General features: G+C 41.5%; 1 protein-coding gene across 1 annotated transcript in view; it reads left to right on the top strand.

Annotated features, from left to right (window-relative positions):
- LOC139473796 (activating signal cointegrator 1 complex subunit 3-like) overlaps positions 1–26,670 on the top strand; it is a 228,620-nt gene that overhangs the window by 41,774 nt on the left and 160,176 nt on the right. The window contains exons 31-34 of the mRNA XM_071256556.1: positions 17,527–17,664; positions 21,679–21,799; positions 22,622–22,754; positions 24,541–24,666. Coding sequence (XP_071112657.1) covers positions 17,527–17,664; positions 21,679–21,799; positions 22,622–22,754; positions 24,541–24,666 — 518 coding nt within the window. The remainder of the gene's footprint in view (positions 1–17,526; positions 17,665–21,678; positions 21,800–22,621; positions 22,755–24,540; positions 24,667–26,670) is intronic.

A 26,670-nucleotide genomic window follows, 5' to 3' on the forward strand; every position in this document is an offset into this window, starting at 1 on the left:
TGTGATATTACCAATAGGACGAGACAGTTACTGTGTTGTATTACCTATAGGACGAGACAGTTACTGTGTGGTATTACCCATAGGACGAGACAGTTACTGTGTGGTATTACCCATAGGATGAGACAGTTACTGTGTAGTATTTCCCATAGGACAAGACAGTTACTGTGTGATATTACCCATAGGACGAGACAGTTACTGTGTAGTATTACCCATAGGACGAGGCAGTTACTGTGTGATATTACCCATAAGACGAGACAGTTACTGTGTGGTATTACCCATAGGACGAGGCAGTTACTGTGTGATATTGCTCATGGGATGAGACAGTTACTGTGTGATATTACCAATAGGATGAGACAGTTACTGTGTGATATTACCAATAGGACGAGACAGTTACTGTGTTGTATTACCTATAGGACGAGACAGTTACTGTGTGGTATTACCCATAGGACGAGACAGTTACTGTGTGATATTACCAATAGGATGAGACAGTTACTGTGTGATATTACCAATAGGACGAGACAGTTACTGTGTTGTATTACCTATAGGACGAGACAGTTACTGTGTGGTATTACCCATAGGACGAGACAGTTACTGTGTGATATTGCTCATGGGATGAGGCAGTTTCTGTGTGGCATTACCCATAGGTAGAGGCAGTTACTGTGTAATATTACCCGTAGGACGAGGCAGTTACTGTGTTGTATTACCCATAGGACGAGACAGTTACTGTGTGATATTACCAATAGGACGAGACAGTTACTGTGTGATATTACCAATAGGATGAGACAGTTACTGTGTTGTATTACCTATAGGACGAGACAGTTACTGTGTGACATTACTCATAGGACGAGACAGTTACTGTGTTGTATTACCTATAGGACGAGACAGTTACTGTGTGACATTACTCATAGGACGAGACAGTTACTGTGTGATATTACGACAAGCATAGTCACCTTTTACGGCAAGCATGGGTTGCTGAAGACCTATTCTACCCCGGAATCTTCACGGGTTTATGACCTATAGGACAAGAAGGGTTACATATATATAACTGTCAGATATGACCTATAGGACAAGGAGGTTATTGTCTGATATGAGCTATAGGACAAGGAGGTTATTGTCAGATATGACCTATAGGTTGGTTGGTTGGTTGGTTTGTTGTTTAACGCCGCACTCAGCAATATTCCAGCTATATGACGGCGGTCTGTAAATAATCGAGTATGGATCAGACAGTCCAGTGATTGATATCATGAGCATCGATCCACACAATTGGAATCGATGACATGCATCAACCAAGTCAGCGAGTCTGACCATCCGATCCCGTTCGTCGCCTTTTACGACAAGCATAGTCACCTTTTATGGCAAGCATGGGTTGCTGAAGACCTATTCTACCCCGGAATCTTCACGGGTTTATGACCTATAGGACAAGAAGGGTTACATATATATAATTATATAGGGGCGGTTGGGTAGCCTAGTCGTTAAAGCGTTCGCTCGTCATACCCAAGACCCGGGTTCGATTCCCGAAATGGGTACAATGTGTGAAGCCCATTTCTGGTGTCCCCCGCCGTGATATTGCTGGAATATTGCTAAAAGCGGCGTAAAATCATACTCACTCACACACTATTGTCTGATATAACCTATAGGACAAGGAGGTTATTTTCTGATATGACCTATAGGACAAGGAGGTCATTGTCTGATATGACCTATAGGACAAGGAGGTTATTGTCTGATATGACCTATAGGATAAGGAGGTTATTGTGCAGTATGACCTATATGACAAGGAGGTTATTGTGCAGTATGACCTATAGGACAAGGAGGTTATTGTGCAGTATGACCTATATGACAAGGAGGTTATTGTGCAGTATGACCTATATGACAAGGAGGTTATTGTGCAGTATGACCTATAGGACAAGGAGGTTATTGTGCAGTATGACCTATATGACAAGGAGGTTATTGTGCAGTATGACCTATATGACAAGGAGGTTATTGTGCAGTATGACCTATATGACAAGGAGGTTATTGTGCAGTATGACCTATAGGACAAGGAGGTTATTGTGCAGTATGACCTATATGACAAGGAGGTTATTGTGCAGTATGACCCACCAAACTGTGAGAATATTGTGATATTGATCACAGAACTAGGGCTGTGGGGGTTGCTGTGTGATACCATCTATAGGATATGGGGAGAAGATATGAAATTCACTGGAAATGTTTCATAGATTTGTTTCTTGTTGTGGACTAAAACTTATGGTATAGCTTCACAAAAACACTGCTTAAAAAAGTAGAACATAATATTGATTAAAAAGGTGGAATATAGAGTCAGACTTTTCTTACTTTTTGCCCCCCAAACAGAAATGTACATTTTCTCTTAATGATGTCGGAAGCAGGAAATGTATTTAACGTGAACCTGATTGATTGGATCTGTCAGTGAAGTTAATAATATCCTTCCTTCAGTTATAATGTATTGTGTCAGGATGTCACTACAATACTGTAGCTCACCTTCATGTCATTACAGGGCAGTCGGGTAGCCTACTGGTTAAAGTGTTCATCATGCAGAAGACCCGGGTTTGATTCCCAAATGGGTACAATGTGTGAAGCCCATTTCTGGTGTTCCCCCACTGTGATATTGCTGGAATATTGCTAAAAGTCAAAACCATACTCACTCACTCACTCACTCACTCACTCACTCACTCACTCACTCACTCACTCACTCACTCACTCACTCACTCACTCACTCACTCACTCACTCACTCGCTCACTCACTTGTCTAGTAGGTCCCCAGTACTCCATGCTTGTCTAGTAGGTCCCCAGTACTCCATGCTTGTCTAATAGGTCCCCAGTACTCCATGCTTGTCTAATGGGTCCCCAGTACTCCATGCTTGTCTAGTAGGTCCCCAGTACTCCATGCTTGTCTAGTAGGTACCCAGTACTCCATGCTTGTCTAATAGGTCCCCAGTACTCCATGCTTGTCTAATACGTGCCCAGTACTCCATGCTTGTCTAATAGGTCCCCAGTACTCCATGCTTGTCTAATACGTGCCCAGTACTCCATGCTTGTCTAATAGGTCCCCAGTACTCCATGCTTGTCTAATACGTGCCCAGTACTCCATGCTTGTCTAATAGGTCCCCAGTACTCCATGCTTGTCTAATTGGTCCCCAGTACTCCATGCTTGTCTAATACGTGCCCAGTACTCCATGCTTGTCTAATAGGTCCCCAGTACTCCATGCTTGTCTAGTAGGTCCCCAGTACTCCATGCTTGTCTAATACGTCGCCAGTACTCCATGCTTGTCTAATACGTGCCCAGTACTCTTTGTTTGTCTAATAGGTCCCCAGTACTCCATGCTTGTCTAATAGGTCCCCAGTACTCCATGATTGTCTATTAGGTCCCCAGTACTCCATGCTTGTCTAGTAGGTCTCTAATTGGTCCCCAGTACTCCATGCTTGTCTAATAGGTCCCCTGTACACCATGCTTGTCTAATAGGTCCCCAGTACTCCATGCTTGTCTATTAGGTCCCCAGTACTCCATGTCTAGTAGGTCTCTAATTGGTCCCCAGTACTCCATGATTCTACAATAGGTCCCCTGTACACCATGCTTTTTTGAGTAGGTTCCTACAAGAAACAGAATATTTCATTTGAGGTGGACATGACACAGGCCACCGAAGGTGACAAATCAGCAACAATAAATTAGAATACTTAATTTTTTTAAGAAATGTCATTGGAATGGATGAATTGGATCCAAGGAACCAATGGATATTATAATGTTATACATCAGTGCTTGGTATTGGATAAATGATATGCTGGAGGAAATCACGACATGGCAACTGTACATAATTCAAACAGTCGTTTAGTTGGAGACACCTGCCATCTTTTCCACCTTCATTACGACTTTATAACTTTATAACTTTATAACTTTATAACTGCTCATCTCGGTGAAACCAGTGAAACAGATGAGATTTAATGGGACTATATAAATGCAAATTGTAAGGGTTTTTTAGACGGAAGAATTGATGGATGCATTTGTATGACTTTCTTAAAGGAATTTACCACAGATGTGTTCTGTGTTGACAAATATGAATGTAGGAGAGGACCTTGTCTTATACAAGTGTGACTGAAATATCACCTGTATTAAAAAATATATAATGAAACAATTGACTACGTGGAATGAGATTGACCAGCAGTCGATACCACACAAGTCTGGGCCACCTGTCACAGTACAACGGAGTTTGTTGGTGGATAAACGCAGCTGAAAGCTGGGACACATTGATCAGACCTACTGCAGATGGAGGGGGCACCACATGCCTTCATGTGTTCTGTCACACGGACTGTGTGCTCACTGACATCAACCTGACAAGAAGGACTTGTGAAGCATCAAGCTGTGACAAGCAAATCTAGGAGATCATAGAGGTTGTGATTATTTAGAAACGAAAACTTTCCCAAGTTGAGCAGACACATCGTTGTCTGTTTGTGATCACGCAGTCTGGAAGACAAGTGTTACTTTATTACTGTTTCGTTGGTTGAAACGTTACCAAGGTTATTGAGCATTGCAGAGGAAGAGATTGAATCTTAGATTTAGTTTGATGTGATGTTGCTATGGTTACAGTCACGCCTTTAGGTAGAGACTGGATCAAGTTGACAACAGTTTGCTAAGACTCTGTCCGTGACTTGTCTCAGTAATCCAAACTGTGACACGCTCCAGGCAAGGGTGAAACCACACACTCTCCAGTGGAACAAAGACCCGCTCCACACTGCTGGTGGAGGTCCAAGCATCAGGCAATCTGGCACAGTTCAATCACCAGGACCATAAATCACTTGACTCAACAAGCATGGAGCGGTGACATTTGACTTTGTTCTTAGCTGTGAACAGACTGCATGTGACTGGCAGTTACTCTGTTAACTTTGATTATGTTAATCAATGTTGATGTGGGACTGATGTTGTGATGCTGGAATATTAACATGGTCGCATGCTTCTGATGTTGTGATGCTGGAATGTTAACATGGTCGCATGCTTCTGATGTTGTTAAGCTGGAATGTTAACATGGTCGACATGCTTCTGATGTTGTGAAGCTGGAATGTTAACGTGGTCGCATGCTTCTGATGTTGTGAAGCTGGAATGTTGACGTGGTTGCATGCTTCTGATGTTGTGAAGGTGGAATGTTAACGTGGTCTCATGCTTCTGATGTTGTGAAGCTGGAATGTTAACGTGGTCGACATGCTTCTGATGTTGTGAAGCTGGAATGTTAACGTGGTCACATGCTTCGGATGTTGTGAAGCAGGAAGGTTAATGTGGTCGACATGCTTCGGATGTTGTGAAGCAGGAATGTTAACGTGGTCGACATGCTTCGGATGTTGTGAAGCAGGAATGTTAACGTGGTCGACATGCTTCGGATGTTGGGATGTTAACGTGGTCAGTGTGCTGTGATGATCCAAAGATGAAATGGTTCTTTTGAAACAAATTTAGAGATATCTACTATACCAACTTGAATGTTGGAGGGTGAAAGTTACTTGTATTTTGTGGTGCAGAGTGAAACAGCTGCATTGGACGGTCAAAGCAAAGATTGGGAACCAAGTGCACATTCAACCTTGACCCTTCAGAAAAGTGTTTCAATGATGAGCAGATAATGTATTGAGGAGACTTTGATGACTACTTGTGAACTCCCAGCGCTTGTCTCTCTTGTCAGATACATCTAATGTCATGGGAATGTTTGTTACAATGGGCAGCTAATCAAGTTTTTTAGAAAAAGATGGAGATGACTAAATGTGACTTTCCAGCGCTTGTCTAGATCGTTCCCTCTGGCAGATCTTCTGCATTCTCGTGACTTTTTGATCACTTGATCATTCCTGAAGAGTTTAAAAGATCTGTGTTGTGAGATAACACGGTTTATAGGCTAATGCTTGTTCCCGAGGGCATCAAAGTAACAGTGTGCTCAGTCTGTCAATAGCATTGTCAGTTTAGGAACATGTGACAAATAACTCACCTGATGAACTGTCACATGTCAAGTGATGTATATACTGGAGAAATAGGGTGAAAATGATTGATATTTCAGAGGCTTTATTTTCAGCTTTATACGAGTTATTTCCAGTGAACTACATATATCTTGTACCAAACTGAAAAAAATTATTTGTGAAGATTTGTGAAGACTGAATCATATGCAAAGCTTCCAGGATGTATGGCATTGTGGGACTCCTCAGGTGGTACGGCACACACAACTTCCTTCTCATGGTCTGTTTCCTTGACATTTGTTTCCTCGCGTATGACCTTGGAGTTCGGCAGCAGAAGATGTCAGCGTCGGTGGAGGCGATGCTGCAGCAGACGGAAGAAGTACAGCTAGAAACAGAACTTCTTGTCATGGAAAACTTGAATCTGTATCGAAAATTCATATTAGAGAAGACACAGGAGCGAGAAAAAATTAAAAAGCTGACAGAGCAGATAGAAAATATAGAAACTCTTATTCAACAATTGAAAAGAGGTAAAAAGGAAAAAATCTGATAGACATTGATGGAGTGCTTTGTCAAAAGACATTTTTTCATGAAGTCAGAAATACTGCTGTCCTGGTTTGGAGACTGATATGAGTGTAGTATGAAGTAAGCCATGGTTTGACATGGACAGCTTCATCATGTAATAGTAGCCGGTATATAAAAGATGGATTTTAGCAAAAATATTGTTGATTTACATATCAGTAAAATAACTTCAATTCAAAACTTTTTATTTTTGCTTTTTGATGGACAAAATGTCATTCTAGTCATCTATATTGTTTCAAACAAAAACTTGTTGGATGCCAAAACTTGTGAATCAGTTGTTGTACTTTATATTCTATAAACATTTTGTTTTATGATTTCTGCCATAACACAAAAGGGACTGTTTTTTAATTGAGAGCTTGTGTGGTGTGATGGGTGTATATGGGGCCCGGGCAGGCTACTTGGTGTATCTTGAATACCGGGGGCTATTGTTCTGTTATTTTATGCTGTACAAGTCAAAATACAATCCTGAAACATGACACCTATATTGTTATATTGCTCAACATTCAGACAGTTGTGGAATAGAATTTGTTTAAAGTAACTCTGAAATAAGTAACACAATTGTATGTACACCTGCAGAGAATGTCCATGTTTCTGACATATTGTTATTTTAAAACATGGAATATTGTGAAACAAGTTGTTAAATAATGCTACAACATGTATGCCAGAAAAAAGATTAATGGTTCTGAAATTGTGTTATCTTAAAACAATATTTTTATGCATGTTATTTTGCAGGATTTGTAAAATGGTGTTGATGTAAATATATAAAATATGTGATAAAAAGGGATAAATATGATTCAATGCTGCAATTAATCTGCATGAATAAATGTTGATGTTTGTTTCAAAATGTGTCATGTGTCGTCAGTCACTCAGTGGACTAGGAGCCAGTATATGGGGGGTGTTAGTGACAATGAGTTGATCTGACAGGGGGGGAGTCATGCGTGACTGGGCAAGGCTGGCGGTGTATGTGAGCAGTGCTGATCTCAACAGGCTGTTTACTGATTGTAAGAGAAACTTCAACTGTAATGAGCCCTCCGAGCTGACAGATGTTATCGTGATACTTTAAAACCGTTTACTGTTGTGTTAATGGGACCACCTTTCACTTTCAACCGTAAGCAGTTGAGATGGCCCTTGGTGGTCACGGGAACCTCGGATGTGTTAATTCCGTGGTCATCCCGTGAAGATTCTGGGTTAGAGGAGGCCTTCAGCAACCCATGCTTGTCATCAGAGGCATCTATGGTTGATGCATGTCATCGCATCCCATTTGCATGGATCGATGCTCATGATGTCAATCACTGGATTGTCTGACCGAGATTCGATTATTTACAGATTGTCATCATATAGCTGGAATATTGCTGGGTGTGGTGTTAAACAACAAACAAACAAACAAACAATTCCGTGGTCGGACTTGTGACATCAAACTCTGCGGTCAGTCTTGCCCCGTGTGGAGAGTGTGCCGTGTCTGAAACTGACACAATAGTCAGATCCAGTATAATGGCTGTATGTTGCGAGGATCAATGACTAGAATCAGACTTGCCTGGACTGACACACCAGGTGTCTCCCACTTGTTATTTTTTGGTTATATGTTCCATCTCTGGGTCTACCAGCAGATCCGGGTCAGAATAGGTCTTTAGCAACCCATGAGTGTGGCATTAAAAACAACAAACAAACAAACAGACAAACAAACTGGGTCCACAAATTGTAAACTTATTAAACTCTGTACACCCTGCTGATGACTCATTTACATCACAAATTACCAAGATTTCCTTGTCTTGTATTTACTTTGTAGATCCATCTTTTGGCCCTGAAGCAAACTATGTATTATATTTGCTCTTGTGAGGACCCAGATCACTCTCACTCACTCACTCACTCACTCGCTCACATATTCACTCACTCACTCACTCACTCACTCACTCACTCACTCACTCACTCACTCACTCACTCACTCTCACATATTCCTGGCAGCAGCTGCCCGTTCCAGCACTCTGATCCCATTCAGGTACTCATCCTGGACTTCCTGACAAGTTGTTGTGCAGACAATAGTATCAGTGTCTCCCGGCCTCGTTAACAGCTGCTCATACATCATCACAGCTTTTGTAAAATGCCAAACACTTTATTGGGGATTTACATCTACAAGCAATATCTGTTGAGTGATTTGTGGACATTGCAGTTGTCATGGTCCCTTGATTTACCTGAGACCTCCAACTGAGCCATATGCTGATCCTGGGGAAGGGGAGTGCAGGAATGTGTGCACACCCCACCATATTGGTAAAAACATGTTTGCACCAAAATTAAGAAGTTTTGTATTTCTGAAAGGGGGAGGGATCTGGGATATTGTATCAAGATTAGATTTCAGCTTCTGCTGCAAAACCCGATATATATTTTATTCAATACTATGAGGCTGAATTTCTTTTTAAGAGAGACGCCGTGCAACAATGTAGTTTTTGAGACAGGCAATTTCTTCTTTTTTGTCTCAAAGGTCTGAAGCCTAATTCTTCTGTTTCTTGTATTACTTGTCTTTGCTGTTGATTGGTGTACAGGTCTTGTTGGTCAAGGTTACGAAAACCTCTGATACCTGGCGTGTGAAAAGTAATAAAATACAAAAACCTGATACGTGGCTTTAGTCCGTCCCTGTGTGTTATTGTGAAGTTATTGTTCAGATCATGCTGACATGCTATCCATGTTGCCAGTGTGACCTCCATGTCACACACCTGGAGATTACTGTCCAGTGTGACCTCAACGTCACACACCTGGAGATTACTGTCCAGTGTGACCTCCATGTCACACACCTGGAGATTACTGGTCAATGTGACCTCCACGTCACACACCTGGAGATTACTGTCCAGTGTGACCTCCACTTCACACACCTGGAGATTACTGTCTAGTGTGACCTCCACGTCACACACCTGGAGATTACTGTCCAATGTGACCTAGGTGTCACACACCTGGAGATTACTGTCCAGTGTGACCTCCACGTCACACACCTGGAGATTACTGTCCAATGTGACCTAGGTGTCACACACCTGGAGATTTCTGTCCAGCAGTATTGGCCCCTGCCCAGGCCATGTGTTGCAATGTGTGCTGTCTGACATGATCCACGGCTGATCAGCCCCTCCCCACACTATGGGACAGATTAGTGCATGGAGCAAAATAACTAAACCTTTGCATCAAATCAAGGTTTAGTGTCAGGAATGCACCAACATATACATTAAACATACATGAAGCATACAGAAAACACAAAGGAAACATGCGGGAAACATACAGGAAATATAAATGAAGCATGAAGGAAAAATACAGGAAACATTCAAGAAACCTGGGGAAACTTGCTGGAAACATACATGAAGCATTCAGGAAACATGCTGGAAACATGCAGGAAATATACATGAAGCATACAGAAAACATGAAGGAAACATGCAGGAAATGTACATGAAACATTTAGGAAACATGCAGGAAGCATATATGAAGCATACAGGAAACAAAAAGGAAACATACAGGAAACTTGCAGGAAGCATATATGAAGCATACAGGAAACAAAAAGGAAACATGCAGGAAACTTGCCGGAAACTTGTAGGAAAAGTGCAGGAAATGTACCAGTGACCCTGCAACATGTAATGAATATGACAGAACCAAGACTCAGAATTAGGCACCCAGTTTGTGTTTTGTATGAAAGTGTTTCAGAATACAGTGAGTCCTCCAAACGTCGCATCAACACTTTCATCTCCCAAAACTTCCAACAGGAATGTCAACTGCACTGTTTTGAGTGCACCCTGATCCATTGACCGGGGTAATATTAATATTGCGTCATGAACATTCTCTTGGTAAATGGAATTTGGCTAACAATATGAACCTTATTATAATTGAAATATTATTATTATCATTATTATTATTATTATTATTATTATTATTATTATTATTATTATTATTATATTGACATTTAATGGTGAAAAAGTAATAGAGCAGTGTGGTTTTGTTGTAGAGCATTGATTGAACTTTGATGAAAAGAAACATTCATTCTGTGCCCCACTGTCATGTAAAACATCACATTCAAGTCAGTACTGCTTTGTAACATCTGCACCAGCTTGTGTGATGCCGGGAGAGTGTTTTGTGCCATAGCATTTATATGTATTTATCAATAGAATGTGATAAAAGTAGTAAGCTGCACAATATGTACATATCAATACCACCTGATGGCTATCAACAGTGGCGCTTTGCTTGCTGAGCCAGTTAATTTTCAACGGACATGATTGATACCTGACTGGATGCTTTTTCTCACGTGTATGGCAGCCAAACTTGTCTTCGAGGAGGTCTTTTGAATAAAACAAAGTACATGTTCACACCCCAAAACAAGTCCTATGTGATTTACTTGTCATCTAAAAGGCAACACACAAGAGCCCTGATGGAGTGCACACAAGAGCCCTGATGGAGTGCACACGGATCCTTTGACCGTGGTTGTGTTTAAGGCTAGCATCATGTAACGACACTACAAGGTGTAGCAGGATCACTAAGGGTGATCCTGCTACATTGAATTTATCTTACCGACATGTTTTAGTATTCAAAATTGATAGAAAAAAGCTGTTCAATTGAGCTGAGGTTAGCTTGCGATGTGTCACGTGACTTCCATTGACTTCCCTGCTGAGAAATTTATTCCCCTCCAGGGGGGATACACAGTATTTTATCAAGATCACATGGACCAATCAGATCTCGTCATTCTTCTTCTTCCCCACATTGTCGGAACGGCTGTATTCCTGGCAACAAACCCGGGTACTCTTCAAATGCCTGTCAACAGAGAGGTACCAAACCTAAGGCACCGAGAACAATGGGGAGTCAGACAACTTGGTACTTGGAATGCAAGCATGTCGCTTAAGATACTGTGTTTGTCCCAAAGCATTATTATTGTTAATGTTATTGTTATTATCCCCCTATGTTATTATTATATAGGTCATATTTCATTTCAGGAGCAGAATTCAAAAACCATGAAAGTTATCTTCACCAAACTTAGATAGGTCTAGTGGTGAACTGGTGTCCTTTGATAGTTTAGGATTTAAAAAAATATATTTTATGAATTTCCATGGCAAAGACTTTGACTGAATGCGGGGTTCCAACAATACATAATATGTTTTTATGTCTTCTTCTATTTGGCAGGGCAAGGAGACAGTACTCACGTTTAAAGATTCTTATAATGAACACTTGGCAACAATCGCATCATTATCAAAGAAATGGGTCTGTTTCCATAAGACAGAATTCATGTAAAAAAGTATAATTTTAAAATCAATTTGTGTATTATTTATTTCAATGGTTATATGTTTTTGTTCATTTTGCAAATTCATATTGAATTTTTTTTTTTAGTTACCGAGAGAAGTGAAAGTTTTAGTTTTGTAGCAACTTCCCTTTAAACCTGTAGGTATGACCCACATGTAGGTGGGGGCAGTGGGGTAGCCTACTGGTTAAAGCATTCGCTTGTCAGGGAGAGGACCCGGGTTCCACTTCCCACACGGGTACAATGTCTAAAGCCCATTTCTGGTGTCCCCCGCTGTGATATTGCTGGAATATTGCTAAAAGCTGCTTAAAACAATATTCACTTCGCTCACTCCACTCACTCACTCCACTCACTCACTCACTCACTCACTCACTCACTCACTCACTCACTCACTCACTCACTCACTCACTCACTCACTCACTCACTCACTCCACTCACTCACTCACTCACTCCACTCACTCACTCACTCACTCACTCACTCACTCACTCACTCACTCACTCACTCACTCACCCACCCACCCACTCACTCACTCACTCACTCACTCACTCACTCACTCACTCACTCACTCCACTCACTCACTCTCACTCACTCACTCACTCACTCACTCACTCCCAGGGATCCACTCACTCCCAGGGATCCACTCACTCACTCCACTCACTCACTCACACTCACTCACTCACTCACTCACTCACTCACTCACTCACTCACTCACTCCACTCACTCACTCACTCACTCACTCACTCCACTCACTCACTCACTCCACTCACTCACTCACTCACTCACTCACTCACTCACTCACTCACTCACTCACTCACTCACTCACTCTCACTCACTCACTCACTCACTCCCAGGGATCCACTCACTCACTCACTCACTCACTCACTCACTCACTCACTCACTCACTCACTCACTCACTCACATGCAGGTGAGCTGCAGTGCCCATGCTGCAGAACACCCCATCCTTGAACTGCCAGGAACAGATGCTGTGGTGACACACTTGTGACGTGCTAATGTGAACAGCTGAAATCAGTAATGAAAGTAATCAATTAAATTGTCAGGGAGTGCTCTCAATACAATAGCCTTAACTGCGTCTGGAATGTTTTGCCACACACTGTTATGAATGCCAAAGATCAAAGCTACTTTTGCTTACCTTATTTTTTTAGAAACAGGAAGCGGCTTGGTGAAATGGTAAACTACAGATGCATGTGTTGTAGTTGACCATGGGTTTGGTGTAAAGTGTTACACAGTATAGACTGGCTGGTGTATGTCTGGACCACTCAGTGTTATGTTAGCAGCTTGACGAGATATGGCAGGCAGTGAACCTAGACTACAGTCCGCTTGGCTCTTAATGAGATGAGATTGCAAAATAACTCCAAATCAGGAATAGTCTGTTAAATGTCAATACGATACAAGGCAGTGAATACCCTGTACCCAACAATATCTGCTGTTTGTTATTTTTATTCCCATCGATGGAAAAAGTTGTTTTCGAAGCTATAGTGTACAAGTTGACATCTTGAAAGGAGGGGGGCACAGCGGTAGGAGTAACAGCGCCACAAATGGCCCCATATAAATCAATAGGTTTTCTGTAGTTTTATCTTAAAAAATTAAATCAGTCGTTTTTCAGTGTCTGCATCAATCACAGTGGGTGGAGCTTATTTAGGGTTGCGCTATAAATAGCAAAGGACAGGGCCATGTGGACATGTGACACATTTGATGCATTTGTGGTCAGAGTGTATTGTGGTGTATACACGTACGGCATAACAGCAGCAAAACAACAGATTTGGTTCATGTAACAGTAATGATACAATAGTACAAAATTGACATTAGTTACAAAAGTATTAGCGACAAGATTTGTTTAGTTCAATCCGAAAATGATGTAGATATTTGGGTATTTGTTCCGTTTTGGTCACTTGCATTCAACAGTTATACAACACAATAATCCGATTATATTCAATTCTAATAACTTCAATTATCAGACAGATATTTCAACTAATGTTTTGGATTAGACCTAATTTGAACCACCAGAAGTTGCACTAATATTTCTAATATTGACAACAATATATGAATATGTCACGTGTGTCAATATAATGCGCACATAACCAACCGATAAATAAGTAACAAAATGAAACTTGATGTTTGACCTACATTAGGGCTATCCTATAATATTCTACTTACGATAAAGGAAAAATCCAATACACATATTCCAAGAAAAATTTAGTTACCGATTTGCTTTTCTTTCACATAATTTTCACGTGTAAAACTGAGTTTGATCATTAGATCCACATGAGTCCCATGGATTTTTGTTTGGTGGATTCGGATACAATTCACGCATAAGTTTTAAAACACAACTTGGCATCACTCCCTGTTTTGTCCACACCATCCTTCATCTGCTCCTACGTATAACATCAGTCTCTTCATGTCCGAGTATCCAGGTCAACTTTATCTTTCCTCAACTGTTTATTAAAGATTTGTTTCCAAAGCAAGGCAACTTGATCTACGTCATAAATTAATTTAAAGACTGGTACCAAGTGGTTTAAACTTTAAAATTTCATAAAATAAGGTACACAATTGTGGAAATTCCTCTCTCTTGGTGGTGCATGTTGGCTTTCAGAAACACTTAAAAAATATAGATGGTGGGTGTTTTGAGAGGCTATTTATAAACACATTATGTTCAATGTTTTAATAACAATTTGTGTGTGTTAGACTGGAATGAAAACATTGTGGACATTCCACAGAAACATTTTATGAAGATGGCAAGGCAGGAAGGCTTTGAAACCAAGACCTACACATATGTTGAAAAGACTTTGATCGTTTGATGGCTATTTATTTCCATTAATGGTGAGTGTCTCATTGTGTGGATGTTTACATGTCATGTCGCATCACCCGTTTGCGTATTACCATGGAAATTTACGTTTCCATGATGTCATATTGACCTGTCAAATCTCTCGTCGAAGCTTCGCCCACTGAGAGTGTGGTAGTTCCTACCCCAAAGGCCGCTTTGAGTGATCCCTGTTTGGACAATGTGGTTGGACATGGGTTTTTAGGGGCCAGGCATTTGATATTTGAAGAGGTGGAGGATATGGGTTTAAAATGTGTTCCTAAAAATGCTGGACAAAATGTTTCTCCTGCTCCCCCAAAATGGACATGCTGGATATTCCGAAAAGTGAAGTGGTGGATCCTCCATTCAGGGAACTCTATTGTACGTCTTGAAGTACTTGAACCACCAATCCCAGAGCTCTATCCTCAGCATACTAAATGCTTGTCCCGATAGTAAGTAGCCAAAAAGCCACAGGAAAAGCTGCTGACACAAAATAATGAACCATGATGCAGTTGTATTTACTTCCCTGAGAAACTGACATTAACTCCTCACCGGGCAGCTCACCAGGCAGCTCACCAGGCAGCTGGTGATGAATAGGATTGGAAGCTCTGAAACTTGACTGTGGTATTTGATATCGCAACATGAATATTGCTTAATGTGGTACCATAAGTTTGCCTCAGCTAAATATTCACCTGGAAATTTTGTTGTCATGGTAGCATATGACACCATCCATTGTTCCATGACATCAACCATTGTTCCATGACATCATCCATTGTTCCATGACACCATCCATTGTTCCATGACATCATCCATTGTTCCATGACACCATCCATTGTTCCATGACATCCATTGTTCCATGACATCATCCATAGTTCCATGACACCATCTATTGTTCCATGACATCATTAATTGTTCCATGACACCATCCATTGTTCCATGACATCATCCATTGTTCCATGTCATCCATCGTTCCATGACATCATCCATAGTTCCATTACACCAACCATTGTTCCATGACATCATCCATTGTTCCATGACACCGTCCATTGTTCCATGACATCAACCATTGTTCATTACATCATCCATTGTTCCATGATATCATCTATTGTTCCATGACATCAACCATTTTTCCAAGCTGTTAATTGTTCCATGACATCCATTGTTCCATGACATCATCCATTGTTCCATGAAATCATCCATTGTTCCATGACACCATCCATTGTTCCATGAAAGCATCCATTGTTCCATGACATCCATTATTCGCTGACTCCTATTATCCCATGACATAATCCATTGTTCCATGACATCCATTGTTCCATGACACCATCCATTGTTCCATGACATCCATTGTTCCATGACATCATCCACTGTTCCATGACATCCATTGTTCCATGACACCATCCATCGTTCCATGAAATCATCCATTGTTCCATGACATCCATTATTCCATGACATCATTCATTGTTCCATGACATCCATTGTTCCATGACACCATCCATTGTTCCATGACATCCATTGTTCCATGACATCATCCATTGTTCAATGACACCATCCATTGTTCCATGACATCCATTGTTCCATGACATCATCCATTGTTCCATGACATAATCCATTGTTCCATGATACCATCTATTGTTCCATGACACCATCCATTGTTCCATGACATCCATTGTTCCATGACATCATCCATTGTTCCATGACATCATCCATTGTTCCATGACATCCATTGTTCCATGACACCATCCATTGCTCCATGACATCCATTCTTCCATGACATCATCCATTGTTCCATGACATCCATTATTCCATGACATCATACATTGTCCCATGACATCCATTGTGCCATGACACCATCCATTGTTCTATGACATCATCCATTGTTCCATGACATCCATTGTTCCATGGCATTATCCATTGTTCCATGACATCATCCACTGTTCCATGACACCATCCATTGTTCCATGACATCCATTGTTCCATGACATCATCCATTGTTCCATGACATAATCCATTGTTCCATGATACCATCTATTGTTCCATGACACCATCCATTGTTCCATGACATCCATTGTTCCATGACATCATCCATTGTTCCATGACATCATCCATTGTTCCATGACATCCATTGCTCCATGACACCATCCATTGCTCCATGACATCCATTCTTCCATGACATCATCCATTGTTCCATGACATCCATTATTCCATGACATCATCCATTGTCCCATGACATCCATTGTGCCATGACACCATCCATTGTTCTATGACATCATCCATTGTTCCATGACATCCATTGTTCCATGGCATTATCCATTGTTCCATGACATCATCCACTGTTCTATGACATCATCCATTGTTCTATGACATCAACCATTGTTCCATGACATCCATTGTTCCATGACTCCATCCATTGTTCATTGACATCCATTGTTCAGTGACGCTATCCATTGTTCTAGGATATCATTCCAGAGTTACTGATGTCTGTCTTTCAGCTGTTTGGTACATAGAGACACGAGAGACAAAATAATCAGTAACCATTTGTATATACAGAGTTGATTTGATTTCAGATTTGATTTCATATCAGAAATCCATAAAGTAGCATTGCATTCAATGCAACAATGTAACAATGTAAAACTAGGCAAAATGGCCTCTTCCTCTTTAGTGGTCCTGTTATTGAAATACAAGTCACCTCAACAAAGCCATAACAGTAGTTGAATAACAGGAATTGGAAAGTTTAATCATTCCTATTTAGTAATGTTTACTGAGAGTTGCAGCAGACAAATAGCGGCCTGTGAACAGTCTAGAATAATCCCACAACATGTTGACGTCCACTGTTTAGGTTGATTTGTATTGTGTTTTCTGACCAATATACTGAATATTTGACTATTAGCTTGACACAAGACTGTTTCATGTGTGTATGTGTGACATTGTTGTCTGCAGATGGAGAACATCATCAGTGGAATCAAGGACACCAACTTGAAGCTGACGTTGGCGTTCGGCATCGGCATCCATCATGCCGGGCTGGTGGAGAGAGATCGCAAGATCTGCGAGGAGCTCTTCGTCAACCAGAGAATACAGGTGAGTTTGAAATAGAATACAATGAATGTGGACCAGAGAATGGCAGTGAGTTGGACCAGAGAGTACCATCTTCTCAAGGCAAGGAAGTTAACAGACTATAAAAGTCCAGTTTCCACACTTGCCGAACTAGGCTGGAATTATGGAATTATATTTTGGCTAGACTAACGAGTCTATGCATAGTCCAATCAAAATCGCCTAACTGGACCTTTACGGTCAGTTGACTCCCTTGCTCTCAGGAAGATGAGAGAGTACCCGTGTGATGGACAGGGAATACCCTGAGTGGTTACCTTATATGACAGTGTTACCTGTATCTGCGTACCTTGAGTGGTTACCTTATATGACAGCGTTACCTGTATCTGCGTACCCTGAGTGGTTACAGTATATGACCGCGTTACCTGTATCAGCGTACCCTGAGTGGTTACAGTATATGACCGTGTTACCTGTATCAGCGTACCCTGAGTGGTTACAGTATATGACCGCGTTACCTGTATCAGCGTACCCTGAGTGGTTACAGTATATGACAGCGTTACCTGAATCAGCGTATCCTGAGTGGTTACAGTATATGACCGCGTTACCTGTATCAGCGTACCCTGAGTGGTTACAGTATATGACAGCGTTACCTGAATCAGCGTATCCTGAGTGGTTACAGTATATGACAGCGTTACCTGAATCAGCGTGCCCTGAGTGGTTACAGTATATGACAGCGTTACCTGAATCAGCGTATCCTGAGTGGTTACAGTATATGACCGTGTTACCTGTATCAGCGTACTCTGAGTGGTTACAGTATATGACCGTGTTACCTGTATCAGCGTACTCTGAGTGGTTACAGTATATGACCGTGTTACCTGTATCAGCGTACCCTGAGTGGTTACAGTATATGACCGTGTTACCTGTATCAGTGTACTCTGAGTGGTTACAGTATATGACCGTGTTACCTGTATCAGCGTACTCTGAGTGGTTACAGTATATGACCGTGTTACCTGTATCAGCGTACCCTGAGTGGTTACAGTATATGACAGTGTTACCTGTATCAGCGTACCCTGAGTGGTTACAGTATATGACCGTGTTACCTGTATCAGCGTACTCTGAGTGGTTACAGTATATGACCGTGTTACCTGTATCAGCGTACTCTGAGTGGTTACAGTATATGACCGCGTTACCTGTATCAGCGTACCCTGAGTGGTTACAGTATATGACCGTGTTACCTGTATCAGCGTACTCTGAGTGGTTACAGTATATGACCGCGTTACCTGTATCAGCGTACCCTGAGTGGTTACAGTATATGACAGCGTTACCTGAATCAGCGTACCCTGAGTGGTTACAGTATATGACAGCGTTACCTGAATCAGCGTGCCCTGAGTGGTTACAGTATATGACAGCGTTACCTGTATCAGCGTACCCTGAGTGGTTACAGTTTATGACAGCGTTACCTGTATCAGCGTACTCTGAGTGGTTACAGTATATGACCGTGTTACCTGTATCAGCGTACCCTGAGTGGTTACAGTATATGACCGTGTTACCTGTATCAGTGTACTCTGAGTGGTTACAGTATATGACCGTGTTACCTGTTTCAGCGTACTCTGAGTGGTTACAGTATATGACCGTGTTACCTGTATCAGCGTACCCTGAGTGGTTACAGTATATGACAGTGTTACCTGTATCAGCGTACCCTGAGTGGTTACAGTATATGACCGTGTTACCTGTATCAGCGTACTCTGAGTGGTTACAGTATATGACCGTGTTACCTGTATCAGCGTACTCTGAGTGGTTACAGTATATGACCGCGTTACCTGTATCAGCGTACCCTGAGTGGTTACAGTATATGACCGTGTTACCTGTATCAGCGTACTCTGAGTGGTTACAGTATATGACCGCGTTACCTGTATCAGCGTACCCTGAGTGGTTACAGTATATGACAGCGTTACCTGAATCAGCGTACCCTGAGTGGTTACAGTATATGACAGCGTTACCTGAATCAGCGTGCCCTGAGTGGTTACAGTATATGACAGCGTTACCTGAATCAGCGTACCCTGAGTGGTTACAGTTTATGACAGCGTTACCTGTATCAGCGTACCCTGAGGTGAGGATCATTGAGATGAGTGCCTGGAAGATACAGATCATCCAGGGATGTCTGTAGGATATAGATGGTCCAGTGTTGTCTATCTGTAGGATATAGATGGCCCAGTGATGTATGTCTGTAGGATATAGATGGCCCACTGATGTCTGTAGGATGTAGATGGTCCAGTGAGTTCTGTCTGTAGGATATAGATGGTCCAGTGATGTCTGTCTCGAGGATATAGATGGTTCAGTGATGTCTGTCTATAGGATATAGATGGTCCAGTGATGTCTGTCTGTAGGATATAGATGGTCCAGTGATGTCTGTAGGATATAGATCATCCAGGGATGTCTGTAGGATATAGATGGCCAAGTGATGTCTGTAAGATGTAGATGGTCCAGTGATGTCTATCTGTAGGATATAGATGGTCCAGTGATGTCTGTAGGATAAAGATGGTCCAGTGATGTCTGTAGGATATAGACGGTCCAGTGATGTCTGTCTATAGGATATAGATGGTCCAGTGATGTCTGTAGGATGTTGATGGTCCAGTGATGTCTGTAGGATATAGATGGTCCAGTGATGTCTGTCTATAGGATATAGATGGTCAAGTGATGTCTGTAGGATATAGATGGTCCAGTTTTGTCTGTAGGATATAGATGGTCAAGTGATGTCTGTAGGAAATAGATGGTCCAGTGATGTCTGTCTGTAGGATATAGATGGTCCAGTGGTGTCTGTCTGTAGGATATAAATGGTCCAGTGATGTCTGTAGGATATAGATCATCCAGGGATGTCTGTAGGATATAGATGGCCCAGTGATGTCTGTAAGATGTGGATGGTCCAGTGATGTCTGTCTATAGGATATAGATGGTCCAGTGATGTCCGTATGATGTAGATGGTCCAGTGATGTCTGTAGGATAAAGATGGTCCAGTGATGTTTGTCTTTAGGATATAGATGGTCCAGTGATGTCTGTCTGTGGGATATAGATGGTCCAGTGATGTCTGTAGGATATAGATCATCCAGGGATGTCTGTAGGATATAGATGGCCCAGTGATGTCTGTTAGATGTGGATGGTCCAGTGATGTCTGTAGGATATAGATGGTCCAGTGATGTCTGTAGGATGTAGATGGTCCAGTGATATCTGTAGGATATAGATGGCCCAGTGATGTCTGTATGATGTAGATATTCCAGTGATGTCTGTCTATAGGATGTAGATGGTCCAGTGATGTCTGTAGGATATAGATGGCCCAGTGATGTCTGTAGGACATAGATGGCCCAGTGATGTCTGTAGCATATAGATGGTCCAGTGATGTCTGTCTATAGGATATAGATGGTCCAGTGATGTCAATAGGATATAGATGGTCCAGTGATGCCCGTAGGATATAGATGTCCCAGTGATGTCTGTAGGATATAGGTGGTCCAGTGATGTCTGTCTGTAGGATATAAATGGTCCAGTGATGTCTGTAGGATATAGATGGTCCAGTGATGTCTGTAGGATATAGATGGTCCAGTGATGTCTGTCTATAGGATATAGATGGTCCAGTGATGTCTGTAGGATATAGATGGTCCAGTGATGTCTGTAGGATATAGATGGTCCAGTGATGTCTGTCTGTATGATAGAGATGGTCCAGTGATGTCTGTAGGATATAAATGGTCCAGTGATGTCTGTAGGATGTAGATGGTCCAGTGATATCTGTCTATAGGGTATAGATGGTCCAGTGATGCCCGTAGGATATAGATGGTCCAGTGATGTCCAGGATTCCCCGCTACGAGTGGTTCAGACTTTTGATGGAATATTTCATCATCGTGGAGAACCTAGTGTGACCACAGTGGACATTCCTTGTAATCTAATCGCACATCTGGGAAGATGAATCCTGAAGAACAGGACTGTGTTGCCACCATGTTGTATCGTCTCTCCATGTCTGACCTGTTGTCTGACCTGTTGCCATCTCCCTGTCAGGTACTCATTGCAACCAGTACTCTCGCCTGGGGAGTCAACTTCCCCGCTCATCTTGTGGTTGTCAAGGGAACCGAGTACTTTGATGGGAAGACCAGGAGATATGTCGACTTCCCCATCACAGGTAAGAATTCTTCAGTATACAGTTGCTCTCCTATTTCTGTATTTCCCAATCCTGTTAGGTTGGTTTCTATGTTACAGGGTGTTCTCATGGACCAATTTTGGGGGATTTTATGGAACTTCATTCAATTTCTTTTTGTGTTTTTATATATGAATATTTTTCTTCTTTCTATAAATGTCTGTGATGAATTTAAGAATAATACTTATTGTTCCCTGTTCGGTCATTTGAAAGATGACTGACTTTGATCAGTTGCTGTGTGTGTTGTTCATGAAGTGTGGTATCGGTGTGCCTGGCGAGCAGGATCTCCTTCAGAAAGTGAATAAAGAAACTGCTCTTGAATATAAACACTGACAATGACTAAGGAATTCAAACAATAAACTAATCTCATGCAGACCAACAGGAGTACATATCTCATCATTGTACAAGATATTATGTCAGTTAAAATCAAATTCAAAATTGTCATATAATTTCATCATGGTTTGATAATGGACATGTTCACTGTATATAAAACACAGTCAATGTATATCAACACCCATCTAAAGTATGTCATGAAAAAATGTCAAATATTTGTAACAAGCCTGTAGTTATTGAAGAGATAAGAGTAAATGGTCAAAGGGAGACAACTCTTGCCTGCCCTCCTTGATGGCTTAGTAGGGAGGTACACTCAGTGTCTGAGAAAAAGCAGCAGGTTTTCTGTGAGGATGATTCAGTGACCAGGTATGCAGCTTAGAAGCATGCTGTACAAACTCTCACTCAAACTCAGATGTGTAGCGATGACATCACACACATTGGACCGCGATTAACCGCGCCGCCCGCATGTTTCAGACGTACTACAGATGATGGGGCGGGCCGGCCGGCCGCAGTTCGATGACCAGGGCAAAGCGGTCATCTTGGTTCATGACATCAAGAAACATTTCTACAAGAAGTTCCTCTACGAACCGTTCCCTGTTGAATCCAAGTAAGACATTCTGGTGCAAATAGTGTCAAAGTCTTCATTGATTAGAGAAAATAAGTTTTGAAAAGTTACAAGGTTTAAAGTTCAATGAAGTTTTCTAATTTTTTCATGTTTTCACTCCGATTATTACAATAAGTTCTGAGACTTATTTTCAAATTTGTATGTCTAAACGTATTCACATCAACTGATCATCTTCTTAAGCTTGTCCCTCCCTCTCATAGGATTTGCCTTGTCGTTTGTATGTTTGTATGTACCTTCACATGACTTGTATGAGTCACTCACCAGAAGTGATAAGGTGGTGGGTTCTTAGTGAGTGTTACCACTGATGAACCCAAACCTTGCCGTCACGGCAGTGCATGGGAGACACACACACACACCCCGGGACTGGATTGCTGCAATGTGTGATTGTGTGATCAGGCTAATTTGTGACTTCAGAAATTAACCTTTCCGTTGATTGTAAACCTTTGATGATTAAATGAACTTTGGACACACATACTCCATAGAGTAGAGGGAATCTGGCAAAAGTAATGATTTACCTGTACAAGATAATTAATGAACTCTTGTGAGTGATTGGAATATAATTGTTGTTTGTGCTCAGAGTGAGGCATGATGGACCAAGGTACTTGCTTTTACCCCGAGGTTAGAACAGGTCCAGAGCAACCTCTGCTGGTCCATAAGTTGACCTCAGCAGGTGGTAGGACTTGTTGACTTGTTTGAAAGCATGTCCTCATACCCTGATGATGTGGATGTTGCTCACAATATCAATCACTGGATTGACTGATCTAGAGTTGTGTATTTACAGGCTGCCATCATATGGCTTGAATATTGCTGAGTACCGTATTTGACGTAATAAGCGCCCTGCACTTATAAGCGCCCACGGCGATATTTGCTAATATATTGGCAAGTGAACAATCCCAATTAGCACCCCTTCCGATTGATCAATGTACACTTATTTATTTGTGTATGATACGCACTCGTGTGTTATATGTACCCTTAGTTATGGGCAATTAAATTCTGGAAAATATGTCTGTCGTGTTTAATAGGCACAGACTTTTCTTTGTATCATTTCAGGCTGTCAGCATAAACCACGAAATTTATGATCTTTCAACTCTCTCTTTTTTTCTCACCAAAATTATATTCTAATAAGAGACCCCTAATTTTAATTGTGAGAGCGCACTGGGCGCTTATTACGTTGAATACGGTATGTTCTTAAAACAACAAATAAGATTGTTCGAGTCTTGTCTTATGGTGTAGAGGTTTCTAAAGTCCAGTAGTACACCCCGCAGTTTGGCCAAAGGGGTTGTTGTCAGCAGGGGTACTACAGAAATGTACCCTAGTCCCTAGTCCCTAGTCCCTATTCCCCAACCAGAAACTGAAACTGGACTGCCATATTGAACTTAACCGTGGTTTGGCATACGGGAAGTGACGAATACCTAAAGAACCACTTACGCGCATTGCGCCCAGCGGCGGAATGGACTCATCCTAGGGTGCATTTTTGTAGTTTGAATTTGGCTAGGGTACATTTCTCTATATAGGAATGTACCTAGGATACATTTCTGTAGTACCTGTGCCGACAACGACCTCTGCAGCCACAGTTTGGCCCAGCATTTAACTCACAACCACAGCTCCACACAAACTCGTTCTGGAGGAGCTTGTTGAGTGAGCCGACACTGGAATGTTGGTATGAACTGGGACTGCCAAATTCTCTAGCCTCAACCTCCCAGTACCCCTTTAACTACAAAAACTTTGTTTAGTTTTCTAAAAAACAACCTTCTTTTTTTACTCCCAGTTTACTGGAAGTACTACCTGACCATCTAAATGCTGAGGTTGTTGCTGGGACGATTGCATCCAAACAGGACGCCATGGACTACATCACATGGACATACTTCTTCAGGAGGCTGGTGATGAACCCGAGGTAGGTCATTTCTTTGTCTTGTCTTTTCAGGTTTTCTTAATTAAGAAATCAACACACATGTATTTTTTCCAGATGTATTTGTGTCAGTTGATTCATCCCCATGTTGTGGCCATTACCTGGGGTGTTTATGTGTGGCATCGTTGTCACACCGAGGGACATCTACTTGCAGGACTTCTTTTACAGCTGTGCCTGTGAAGAACCGGGTTACAATAGGTCTTCAGCAACCCATGCTTGTCATAAGAGGCGATTATGCTGGTCGCAAGAGGTGACTAACGGAATCGGGTGGTCAGACTCGCTGACTTTGTTGAAGCATGTCATCATATCCCAGTTGCGTAGAACAATGCTCAAGATATCAATCACTGGATTGTCTGATCAAGACTCGATCATTTACAGACCACCGACATATAGCTGGAATATTGCTACATCCAGCGTTAAACAACAAACACACAAACAAACAAACTCCTTTCAGCAGACATGGATGACCAATACTTTTCTTGGTGTTTCAGAAATCAACACACATATATTTATTCCAGATGTGTCTGTGTCAGTATGTTGTATAGTTGACTCATCCCCATGTGGAGGGTGTTCCCTGGGGTGTTTGTATGTGACATCGTTGTCACACCGAGGCACATCAACTTTTAGGACTTCCTTTACAGCAAACATGGACGACCAGTACATATACAGCTCCAGTTTTAAAGGGAGACTGTGCTCTACAGTGCCCTTTGTCTGCAGTTTTAGACATTATATTGAGTTCCATGCGTGAAACGTTGACATTGTCTAGAATTATTCTGATCATTAATTGACTAATATACACCATAACATGAACTTCCAGGCAAAACAGTTTTGTCTGAGATTTGAATCATCTTCGACTGCCAGTTAGCCAAGCCTTGTGACCCTTTGTATGGCCACATTGACCGCAATGTTCATTGAACACGGCTCTCCACGACTTTATTGCCTGTGCTAATTTTAGCATCAGGCAAATGCTTACAAGTTAGCAATTCCAAGGAATAGTTGTGCCATATATGTCAACATAAATGTTTAATTGAATTATAATTCATATGTGTGCAAGAAAGGAATTCCATGTTGATGACTGATAATGTCACATGATATATTATGTCTGGAAGCCATTCAGTACCCCTCAATGATGATCTTTACTTGTGTCATCAGCTCCAATGACCGATTTTGTATGTGTAACAGCACCACAAATTATTTGAAACTTTTACTGTGGTGTTGATTCAGCTGTCTAGCTGTCCTGTTATGTCTTCGTTGCCATGGCAATAGTGTTGTTTCTTATGGAGAACTTCTCGTCACGGTGATGTTCTATAACAAATACTCGGCTTTGTCCTTAATATGATGTTGTAGCTGAGACTGTTGAGCAATAAGACCCCATGTGTATTGTGCTTACAGGCTTCGGTTCTGTCTCATGGGAGAAAACACAGTTCATGTTATCAACACAATAGATGCTACTGACATATCTGCTACAACTTCCCTGTGTCACAAGGAGTCTAACAGTACAGACAAATCAACTTTCAAATTGCCTTCTTCAGCTCTTTGAAGATGTAATGAAGTAGGAAGTAAATGAAGTAAATGAAGTAGACCTCAAACTTTTTCTTACAGGAGACATGTGTGTGTGATAATTCCATGTGATAACTATCTATTTGGATAGGCAGGGATGGACAAGTTAATGCAGAGTTGTCTCCCTTCGTTAAGCCGACATCTGCTGGTTTGAATCCCAGAGACACTGTGATGGCAGTTCACCAAAGTCATAAACATCTCAGACCCGCATCACTGTTGGCTTCCTCTAATATCAAGCTGACACACTGTGATCTAACGGAAATAATATTCAGATCACTATTTGAAAGTTATACTGTGTCTCCCGCTGGGGATTCCTGATTAGAATGGTCCCCAGCAACCTATGCTGATCATAAGGAGCGACATAATGGATGGGTTGGTTGCACATCATCATACACCGAAGATGTAGATCAATGCAAATAATATCAATCA

The sequence above is a fragment of the Haliotis cracherodii genome, unplaced genomic scaffold (assembly GCF_022045235.1).
Source record: "Haliotis cracherodii isolate W230 unplaced genomic scaffold, xgHalCrac1.p SCAF_3, whole genome shotgun sequence".
Lineage (NCBI taxonomy): Eukaryota > Metazoa > Mollusca > Gastropoda > Lepetellida > Haliotidae > Haliotis > Haliotis cracherodii.